At 44.2% G+C, this 11,486-nt stretch overlaps 1 protein-coding gene across 1 annotated transcript in view; it reads left to right on the top strand.

Moving 5' to 3' along the window:
* The window catches only part of LOC104959313 (breakpoint cluster region protein-like), a 56,382-nt gene extending 47,573 nt beyond the window's left edge, over window positions 1-8,809 (top strand). The window contains exons 8-15 of the mRNA XM_010787181.1: window positions 1,140-1,147; window positions 4,073-4,194; window positions 4,794-4,959; window positions 5,226-5,345; window positions 5,583-5,658; window positions 5,967-6,071; window positions 6,160-6,234; window positions 8,715-8,809. Of these exons, the coding sequence (XP_010785483.1) occupies window positions 1,140-1,147; window positions 4,073-4,194; window positions 4,794-4,959; window positions 5,226-5,345; window positions 5,583-5,658; window positions 5,967-6,071; window positions 6,160-6,234; window positions 8,715-8,809 (767 nt within the window). The remainder of the gene's footprint in view (window positions 1-1,139; window positions 1,148-4,072; window positions 4,195-4,793; window positions 4,960-5,225; window positions 5,346-5,582; window positions 5,659-5,966; window positions 6,072-6,159; window positions 6,235-8,714) is intronic.
* Window positions 8,810-11,486: the final 2,677 nt, after the last annotated feature.

Below are 11,486 nucleotides of genomic sequence, written 5' to 3'. Positions count from 1 at the left end.
GTGTGCCTTTAAGGTGCAGCTAGTTTGAATGACTTTGTATACTGCAGGGTAGCTGGTGGATTTACTCCAGGTGGAACTAAAGTCTGATTTAACACTTGATTATATTTCACATCATTCATCCACATCTGTGAAGTAACTAAAGGTATTAAATACATGTAGAGGAGTAGAAGTAGACAGTAGCATCAAATGGAAATACTCAAGTAAAGTACAAGTATCTCAAAATGCTACCTACATGTAAGTACAGTACTTGAATAAACTTACTTAGTAGCTTCCCACCTCTGACTACATATCATATATATTATTCTGAAATGTCCAATCTGCACAATGACTACTTTTACTTTTGCTACTTTCACTATATTTTGATGAGAATACTTTTCTACTTTTACTTGAGGAACATTTTGAAGGCAGGACTTTTACTGTAACAGAGTATTCCTACACTCTGGTACTTCTACTTTTACTCAAGTACAAGATCTGAGTACTTCTACTTTTACTCATACAAGATCTGAGTACTTCTACTTTTACTCAAGTACAAGATCTGAGTACTTCTAATTTTACTCAAGATCTGAGTACTTCTACTTTTACTCAAGATCTGAGTACTCCTCCCACCTCTGCTTCCCAGAAATGACCTGCAGGTTAGCTTATCAAACTGTGTGTCTCACCAGCCTTCTGGGTGGGGGTGTACTGAATTACCCACGTTTCCTGACCCCCCTAAACACAACATTTGTAAGGGTCTGATTCAGATGACCTGACTGAGAACTTCCGCTCTTTTTCCCTGGAACTGGCTCTGGGATATGGGATATGAAATCAAAGGGAAAGTTCCTTTATACATAAATGGGAAGTCAGGAGAGTAACAGAGAACATGCCAGCACATGGCAGCCGGTCTGAAACAGGGAGTTGTTGGTGGACGTGACTACATGCACCCATTGTTGATGTTTTCCTTGTAATTACCAAAAGCATTTCAACCAGTTTGTTTAGCTTCAGCTCAGTGTCTTATTTTAGTACGTAAGAAAAAACAAAAGCACTTCCCGTTCCCAGTAGTGAGCAGTGGTAACTTAATGAAGTTCATTTACTCAAGTTCTTAAGGGCAATCAATACTCATAATCCAGTGATTTAACCCTTAAATGGTTTCTGTATTCTAGGTGAAACAGTCATTTGACAGACTGTGTCCATGTGCAATATGGGTCTAATAACTGTTTAATAATAGTGTAATAACAGTGTAATAACTGTGTAATATGGGTCTAGAATAGGGGTATTAATGTGTAACATGGGTGAAATTACGGAGTTATACGGTTGTAATAACAGTTGTTTAATTACAGTGTAATATGGGTCTCATTTGGGTCTAAAATGGGTGTATTAATGTGTAACATGGGTGTCATAACACCGTTGAAATGCAGGTGTTTAATAGGGGTGTAATAACAGTGTAATAATGGTTAAATGGGTTTAAAGACAGGGTGAAATGTAACAAATATCATCAAAGCTATATGTACTTGCTCGTTTAAGGGTTAATATATATGATTCTGATGTGGGCCATTACGCACAACAAGTACTTAAAGTTTTGGTAATATAGGTTTATTTTGATGGCAACACTTTGGTACTTTTGGTGAAGTAAGATTTTGAATACACATTTTAGTATTGCTTCTCAACTACTATTGGCATAGAACAAAATTATATTTCTTCCGCCACTGATACTGTTCAGTTACAGCTTCCATTGGATTATTGACTCTATATTCATGGTCATGCTGGTTTCACAGCACAATAAGCAGATGACACCCTTTATATATACAGTCTATGATGACACCCTGCAGAGTGAAACCAGGACAGTGCTGAGCAGGATCGAGGGCCAGTGTTCAGAAAACAGAGAAGGGAACGCCACGCTGCAGTGATTTCCTTGTTGTTTTGTCACACTGGTTGGGGCTCACATGTATTCAGTGTCACTGTAAACAGCCTGAGGTCAAAAGGCGGGGGGGAATTGATCTGCACGCTGCTGCAGGATGAGCTCATGTCATCACATGTTTCCACCCTCAGGCAGCTCGGATCAACCAGGATTACAGGCCACAGACATCCATTATTGGAGGAAAGGGAGGAAAAAGTATTGCTAAATGAACGACAACATGAAAAATGAGAGTCACAGGCATGCTAAATGCTAACGGGATGCTAACATGCATCGTTGTGTCAGATGCTGCAAGTTGAAGAAACGCCTACTGCCTTGTTTTAGTTTGATCACAAATGATTTATTGTTTGCATTTATTTAGTTTACTTCCTCCATGTGGTTTGGTAGCATTCATCTGACTGCAGCTTCACACCACAGGCTTTCAGATAACTCACACACATCAGCACAAAGATCTTTGTTTGTGAACTTCAAATTAAAGCAGTTTACATTTTAAAACCTCAAATAGTTTCTGTACTTTCAGCAGTTCTTAGTGTTTGCTTTTGGTTCCGTGAAAAGGGGATTTCATTGGTTAAGACAACCGAGGAATTAAGAGAAAAATGTGGTTGCTCCATTTTAGAATAAAATAAAAATGCAATAAAAAGATAAAATAAAATAAAAATATTTATACTGTATAAACATTAAAAGTTAAAGTAAGAATATCCAATACAAATATTTAAAAAATAAAGATATTTATATAAACAAGAAAGGAAAGCAACATGTGAAATATAAAATAAAGTATAAAAATGTATTTAAACATAAGATAGAAATGTAGTAGAAGTGTGCACATTGTACTATAACACATAGCACTTAAAGTATATTTAAGGTCGTTTGGGGATTTCCGGAGATAGGCACTGCTCAATCCACTCCTCCGTAGTGAGGCCACCCCGGAGGTCGGAGTTAACCTTACATGTTTCCATTGCGCTCTCTGACCGCGGGTATAGTAGAGTTGCGTTGAGTAGAGCGGTTGTGTTTTAAGGAGCTGGTATTTTTCGGTAGTTTTACATTGAATTTCACCATTTGTAATCATGGTGCAGTATTGTGTTTGTGCAGGTTGCACAAATACCAGCCTGTCAGGACATCGAGTCCACAGTAAAAAGGNCCTCCGGTACACAGCACCGTAGTGTGGAGTTGCATTAGGTAACGCGAGACACGGCTGATACTTGCGCATTAGTTTCTGTTATGGATCAGTATCAACAGTCCTTCCAGTAACGTTACTATATTATCAATGCTACTTTAGTTATAGCCTGATATATGATAGCTAACTTTACAATGTTGTGATGTGACGTTAGCTAACATTGTGTAGCTAACGCCGGTCACTCACCAAGACATCTGCTCTGTTCTCCACTGGTCCTCCTCACACCACAGCTCAATTTCTCTCCGATGGCCGTTATTTCTTCTAATCCTTGGCTGCTCCTGGTCTCTTGGACGCCTAGCAGGCTCATAATTATAAGGTTGTGGTCCGTCATAGGCATTCGAATATTCATGTTCAACTTCTTCTGTGTCTTCTGTGTCGAAACTAGCATTGGGATCCATGTTTATTAATACGTTACACCGGCCGCTCTCCCCCGTGTTACGTCACACGCGGGAGGTCACGTGCCGAGGCTTTTTTATGCGGAAGTGAACATTTCTTACAAAAACGACGCCAGATGTCACTGTAGTGTATATTTCTGTATATTTTTTTGAAAATCTAGTGTATTCATCATTTTCCTACACATTTATTCACAGGTGTCTTTAGCCTGGAAGTTGCTCTTTAAGCTTTGTTAGTTAGTTAGTTTCCTCAAGGACGTAATGTAACAGTTGTAGATTTTTCTCAGACGCGGAGGGATACATGACTTGTGAAAAGTAATTCTACCCGTGATATACGCTCATTATATCACGGCTAAGAACCAATCAGATTGCTTGATTTGACTAATCCGTTTTATAATACGATATACACACTGGTGTCACTGGAGTTATATACTGCCAGTGACCTGACGGGCCTCCTCTCTCCCTGCTTCTGCACCGTCAGCTGCTGAGTGAATGTGAAATATAAGATAAAATAAGTATTGTTATTACTAAGTTGATAAATCATAATGTCTGGGTGTGTATCTGGGAGTGTTTTAGTGCCAGTGACCTGACGTTTCTCCTCTCTTCCTGCTGCAGCACCGTCAGCTGCTGAGGGATCGCTTCATGGTGGAGCTGGTGGAGGGATCCAGGAAGCTGCGTCACGTCTTCCTGTTCACGGACCTGCTGCTCTGCACCAAGCTGAAGAAGCAGGCCGCAGGGTGAGTCTAGAGTCCGGGAGAGGGGTCCTGGGGGGAGGGGAGAGGGAGAGGGGTCCTGGGAGGGGAGAGGGAGGCTGTGACCTGGAAGAGCCTCTGCTTTTAAAAAAGTTTAAAATATATATTTTTTAAAATTATATAAATAAATAAAAATATACATTTAAATACATATTTTTATTTTACTGGGGCTCCATGATTTTGTTTAATTTTGAGAACATTATTATTATTATAATTTTTTGTATTATTTATTTTTTATCATTTTTATTTGACATTTATATTAAATGGATTACTGCTTTCCCTTTGTGCTTTATTCTTGCAAATCTGCACATTTTTGCGGCAAAATCAAGACTTAAAATACAATTTATCCTAATGTTTCCTAGTTTTTAGAGTAGAACACACATTTTTTAAACTTTAATATACTCGTTGATCATAATAATAATAATAATAACTTACATTTATTTAAAACAAACACAAAAAAACTGTCAGACAAAGATTAAGAATTAGGGGCCGTGGATCATGTCCATTTAATTGCGGTAACCAAGCTCCTGCATTAACACTTGATTAATCGTCCAGCCTTATATTAAAACCTTCGTCCTCCCCAGCAAAGGGCAGCAGTACGACTGTAAGTGGTTCATCCCGCTGGCCGACCTGACCTTCCAGAACATCGAGGACTGCGAGTCCACGCCCGTCCCGCTGCTGCCGGAGGACGAGATCGACGCCATGAAGATCAGAATCTCACAGATCAAGAACGACATCCAGAGAGAGAAGGTGAGCAAGCACAGAAACTCAATCATCACCAACACATAAGGTGGAGTTTATGGTTTGTGAAAGGTCAAATTAAATCAGATTATGTTTATATAGCCCAATATCATAAATATTACATTTGTCTCAGAGGGCTTTAGAGTCCGTACGGATCAATAAACATGATTAAATAACACTATACAGTAAATACACTTGATCAAATAATGAAACTGTAAAATAATAATAAAATACTGGACCTTGTGTGACATCAACTTGGTTCTGTTGCTCTGCAGAGGACCACCAAAGGAGTGAAGGTGATGGAGCGCCTGAGGAAGAAGCTGTCGGAGCAGGAGTCTCTGCTGCTCCTCATGTCGCCCACCATGGCCTTCAGAGTGGCCAGCAGAAACGGAAAGGTGAGCACACGTTATGGAAGGAAACAAGCCCAAACGTTCATAAGACAAGTGCCTTCAGAGGGTTTTAAAAAGAGAGATATTCAAAGGTGTTTAATCCCTGTAAACATCAGTGGGAATATCTTGAGCCATCACTTCTAACTTTGGTGTCTGCTGCCCTCTGCTGGTAGGAAGCGGGACACCACAGCATGAGTGTGCAGTAAAATAAACCACAGTAAATCCTCTCTTAATGTCTTCCAGGGTTTCATGTTCCTCATCTCCTCGGACTACGAGCGAGCCGAGTGGAGGGAGATCGTCCGAGAGCAGCAGAAGAAGTGTGAGTCTTACAGACGCAGTGTTAATATAAGGGTGTGTCTTGCTTGAAGTTTTAAACCACATAGTGGCGTTACAGAAGTCTATGTTGTCCATGTTGTGTTTAGTTTTGTTTAATACCTCTACTAAAAACGACTGGATGGCATTCAGCTGGTGGGCAGTTGCCATATCTTGATGAATTGATCAAATCCCTTTCTCATGTATTTTATGCAAAGATAGACATTAACTCAGGCATTTTGATTTCCATCCATAAGAACATATTTGCATGAAACTGTTATATAAACTTGTATCTCCCTCCGTTGTGTCCTGCAGGTTTTAAGAGCTTCTCCCTGACCTCTCTGGAGCTGCAGATGCTCACCAACTCGTGTGTGAAGCTGCAGACGGTGCACTCCATCCCAATGACCATGAATAAAGAAGGTACCACTCATAATGTATTGTACTGTTGACAAGCTGTACCTGCAGGTTTGTATCTCATCCTAATGTGAACCCCCCCCCCCCTCCACAGATGATGAATCTTCCGGTTTGTACGGCTTCCTGAACGTCATCGTGCACTCTGCATCGGGGCTGAAACAGAGCTTGAGTGAGTGGCTTATTTATTCTCCTGGTTTTTACTAGATTATTCTGCAGGTGGATTCACATCAGCCTCGCTGATCAAACTACTTTGTGCTCACCGTCACAAAAAGGTAGCAATCAGTGGTTTGTTTGATTTTGAGATTCTCTTAAAGAGGACATACAATGCTATTTCTCAGGTGTATATCAGTATGTAGTGTCTCTACTTTAAAGAGTCCTCTCCTGCTGATGTTCAGGTGTATATCAGTATGTAGTGTCCCTACTTTAAAGAGTCCTCTCCTGCTGATGTTCAGGTGTATATCAGTATGTAGTGTCTCTACTTTAAAGAGTCCTCTCCTGCTGATGTTCAGGTGTATATCAGTATGTAGTGTCTCTACTTTAAAGAGTCCTCTCCTGCTGATGTTCAGGTGTATATCAGTATGTAGTGTCTCTACTTTAAAGAGTCCTCTCCTGCTGATGTTCAGGTGTATATCAGTATGTAGTGTCTCTACTTTAAAGAGTCCTCTCCTGCTGATGTTCAGGTGTATATCAGTATGTAGTGTCTCTACTTTAAAGAGTCCTCTCCTGCTGATGTTCAGGTGTATATCAGTATGTAGTGTCTCTACTTTAAAGAGTCCTCTCCTGCTGATGTTCAGGTGTATATCAGTATGTAGTGTCTCTACTTTAAAGAGTCCTCTCCTGCTGATTTTCAGGTGTATATNTCGTTGATTGGATGTTTTAGCCGCAATGCATGTTGGGATATGATAATCCATCCATCCATCTTCTCCCGCTTATCCGTGGTCGGGTCGCGGAGGTAGCAGTTCCAGAGAGCCCCAAACTTTCTTTTCCCTGGCCTCATCAACCAGCTCTGACTGGGGGATCCCAAGGCGCTCCCAGGCCAGCAAAGATATATAATCCCTCCATCTGGTTCTAGGCCTACCCCTTGGTCTCTTCCCAGCTGGACGTGCCTGGAACACCTCCCTAGGAAGGATCCTAACCAGGTGCCCGAACCACCTCAACTGGCTCCTTTTCGACGTGAAGGAGGAGCGGTTCAACTCTGAGTCCCTCCTGGATGACTGAACTTCTCACCTTATCCCTAAGGGAGACACCAGCCACCCTGCGGAGAAAACCCATCTCGGCCGCTTGTACCCGCGATCTCGTTCTTTCGGTCATGACCCATCCTTCATGACCATAGGTGAGGGTAGGAAGAAAATGGCCAGGTAGACAGAGAGCTTTGCCTTCTGGCTCAGCTCTCTTTTCGTCACAACGGTAAAGCGACTGCAGTACCGCTCCCGCTGCTCCGATTCTCCGACCCATCTCACGCTCCATTGTTCCCTCACTCGAGAACAAGACCCCGAGATACTTGAACTCCTTCACTTGGGGTAAGGACTCATTCCCTACTTGGAGTGGACAGTCCATCGGTTTCCTGCTGAGAACCATGGCCTCAGATTTGGTACATTCATTACATGTAGTTTAATTTTTTTCTTTTTACGTGAATAAGATATTATTTATACTTTATTGATCCCAAATTGGAAAATCATTCAAAAGAAAGGAAAACAAGGAGGAGTGGTCCGGGCAGTCTCCACGTCCCAGTGGGTTGGGAGGGAAGCGGGTGGGATGCAGACCCTGGTTCGGGTAGGGGAAATCAGGGTGGGAGTGTGGGTAGGGGGAGGAGGAGTTGGGAGTGGAGACTGTTCCGGGTTGGTGACCTGATTTCCACGGGGTGGAGAGCGAGTGGGGGCGAGACTGGCCAAGGTGGCGTCCTTAATATGGCGGAGGAAATGTTTTGATGGCCTCTGGTTTGCAGGCTGTGAAAGAGGATTCTGACGCAGTGGTGGAAGTCAGACAGTTTGGAGGAGATGCGGTGGAAACGAATGATTTGGGATTTTATAATGCCTGGGAAAGTGTGTTTGGGATGATATCTAGATTTGTGTAAAAGTGTGTCTGTTGACTTAAAAGTAAATTTTACATTTGTGTGTTAATGGGTTGAAAGAAAACTATGGTGTCTAGAAAGTTAAAAGTATGTTCATGTATGGTGTATTTGACTTAATGGTGGGGTGATGGCTGTTAAGGGTGTCTATAAACTGCGGGAAGAGTGAGATGTCGTGAGGCCAGATGCCGATGATGCCATCTAGGAACCGGCGGTACAGGGATGGAGTGGGTGCACTTGGCCAGTGCTTCTCGCTCCCATTCGCTCATGTCAATACTCGCATAAGAGGGGGCGAATCACTGACCCATGGCCGTTCCGTGGATTTGAAGGTAATGCTGATCATTAAAAGTAAGTGCTTGTCCGGTCGTTTATGGTCTGGGTATTTGGCGAGGATGGAGGTAACAGAAAGGAGTCCTAAGTCGGTGTATAGGCTGTCTATGTCGATGGTAAACAGATGGGCTTGGGTGGGAACGACCATGGGTCTGGTGATCTGGAGAAAGTGATATGTATCTTTGAGGTAGCTGGGGTGTTTGGTGGAAAGTGGGCCTAAATGATGTTCTATGTACCGTGAGGTGTTGTAGGTGGTGCTGCTGCAGTCGGATACGATGGGTCTGCCGGGAGGAACTTCAAAGGGAATGGTCCAGGTGGAAGGGTCTTTATGGATCTTTGGGAGTAGATAAAACTGGCGGAGGCGGGGTGCATCAGGTCCGAATAGGAAGTCCCTCTGCTTGGCGGAAATGAATTTGAGTTTGTACAGTGTTTCTATTATCGGTCTGAATTGGAGTTGTGTCTGGGGTTGTATGGTGTCCGGGATGGGCTTGTAATGGAGTGGGTTTTTGAGTTGTCTCTGTGCTTCTGTGATTTAGTGGTGTCGATCCTTTGTCGGCCGGTTTGATGACTATGTGTTGGTTTTTATTGAGTTGGGTTAGGGCCCTGCGTTCGTCCACCGATAGATTATCTGGGATATCTGTCGGTGGTCGGAAGGATTGCAGGGCCCGGTTATTGGTTATTGGTTATGATTTGTTTTGTTTTGTGGTTGACTTGAGTGAGTAGTGGTTCCCAGTTGGAGGGGAAGGTGAAGAGTGACTGTTGGGTGCAGGGTTTGGTGTGGAAATAATCTACGATTTTGAGACGTCTGTGGTATTGGTGTAGATCCCTTTGAAGTTCCTCTCGGTCATGGCGGAGGGGGCGTGGGACAAAGGTGAGTCCCCTCTGTAGGAGTTGTAGCTGGACTACAGAGGGGACAAAGAGGGTGGATAAATTGAGAACTGTGGAGGGTGAATTCCACCCCAGGTTAGGGTTCTGGTCAGGGTCGAGGGGAGAGCTGGTGCGGTTAGTTGGGGGGTTGGGTAGGTTAATGTGTTTTTCCGGGGTAGGTTCGGAGGTATTTAGAAATGTAACTCCCTGCACCAGGAGTCCAGGATGAGCTGGGCTGTGGGGGGAGTCCAATGAATGTTGTGCTGGCCAGTCCGGAAGGTTTCCGGTGAAATGGTTGGCAGGGTGTTGTGGTTTTTGTCAGGTGGGGTGAATGGTTGATGAGGGGGATGTAAATGGAAGCCCTGGAGAAGGTCTTGGCAGCGTATTTTTTCATACTGTTGAGATGTTTAGTGGTGGTGCGTTCGGGGTCATTGTCTTTATTGTTGATGCCGATAGAGATTATGACAATCTTGGCTGTTGGGATGGGAGGGGTGCGTTTGAAAAGTTCCATGAAATGGTAGACTTTGGCTCCAGGATAGCAGTCCAGCTGTAGGGTGGGGTTGGTATGCGGTTGATGTTGGAGTCTCCCAGTATCCGGATGGGTTTAGAGCCGGCCAGGGACCAGTCCTGTGCCTTCTTTTGTGGGGTGGTACTGGGTTGGGGAAGTGGAGCTGGTTGGTTTGAAGAAGAGGGAACGGGGACCAGGGGTAAGGTAGGGGGGGATACTAGAGAGGGGAAGTGGCGGATGAGAGGGAGAAGAGGAAGGGGTAGACCGGGGAAAGGGTGAGGTTGAAGGAGGGGGTGAAGGTCCTTGGAGGTTGAGAGATGTGGGGGTTGGGCGCCAGGTCGGATGGTGTGCCAGTCCCCTCAGAGGACCCGCTGGGCTGCAGTGACCCGACAGACTGGCCAGAGGGGGGCTCAGAATGGACTTGTACGATGTGGTGGACCTTAGGATGAACTTTCATCATCGGCGGCCCCTCTGTGGGATGGAGTACAAAGTTTGTCTGGTCCCAGGCGCCAGCATGGTCCAATAGGGAACCGGCAACACCTGTAGAGGATTGGGAAAGAATGTTATCGGGAAAACTGACTGAGACGTTGGAATGGTGGACCTCGTTGGTAATTTGGCGGTTGCTGGGGAAGCTCTTGGGAGGGGAGGACTGGGAGTTGGGTGGAGGTGAGGGGGAAGTAAGGTCAACTAGGTTGACCTGAGGAGGTGGGGAGGGTTGGGGTACGGGTGAGGTGGAGGGATTGACAGGTGAAAGGACGAGAGATTGGTTATATTAGATAGCGAAGGAGTGGAAGGCAGCTCTGCACTTGATGGCCCTAATGTAAACGCAAATTGTTTATCCAATGGTGCATCATGGCTTGTGCTGTATTGGGATCCCAATGGATGTTGTCCCTAACGGTGTAAAAGAGGAGGGACGGCAACTTTGGGAGGTGGGTGGCATGCGGCTCCCAAGATCTAATGGAGTTTGCCACCATGCCATTAAAAGCTTCAATGCATAGAATTGCGTCTCTTGAAAGATTGTTTGAGTAATTCAGAAGCGGCACATACATTTGGGCGTGTGGGTACCACCCACTGTGAATTGCTCAGCTACCTCCCTTTTAATGGTGCGCAAAAAGCGTTTAGAGTAACCACGGGGTAAAAGTGCGTCAAACAAGGTTTTGGTGGCCTCCTCTAAATGGACTGGGAGGGAACAAATGCGACGAAAACGGATTAACTGTGACTTAATGATGAGCGATAAGTATGTTTGGGATGATAGCTGCTTTTAAATAAACTTTAGTAGATAGACGTTTATGTCCTTCGTTCTCATTTGTAAAGAAGACCACTGCATCTAGAAAGGGAATCTGTTGCAGGCTAAGTGTATATTTTAATTTTATTTGTGGTGGCTATTAAGGATGCTTCGGAGCCCTCCCAAAGTCCGAAGACATTGTCCAGATAACGAAGANGGAGGAGAAGGGGAGCGATGATAGGCTGGTCGATGAGGAAATGACAGAAATAGAAGGCAGGGGATATCTGAAGGAAGGGTAAGAGTATTGGGAAGGCAAGGGGGGACATGAGGAAATCTGCGAGGTCTCTGGGGCAGTGGTAAGGGCGGAAACGAGGTGGGGTTGGTGATGTCAAAATGGGAGCATTATCATTGACATCTAATACC

This window comes from Notothenia coriiceps, unplaced genomic scaffold (assembly GCF_000735185.1).
Source record: "Notothenia coriiceps isolate Sejong01 unplaced genomic scaffold, NC01 NC01_scaffold00030210, whole genome shotgun sequence".
In the NCBI taxonomy this organism is placed as follows: domain Eukaryota; kingdom Metazoa; phylum Chordata; class Actinopteri; order Perciformes; family Nototheniidae; genus Notothenia; species Notothenia coriiceps.
The sequence above is the reverse complement of the archived record's forward strand: the minus strand, read 5'-3'. Positions and strand labels throughout refer to the sequence as shown.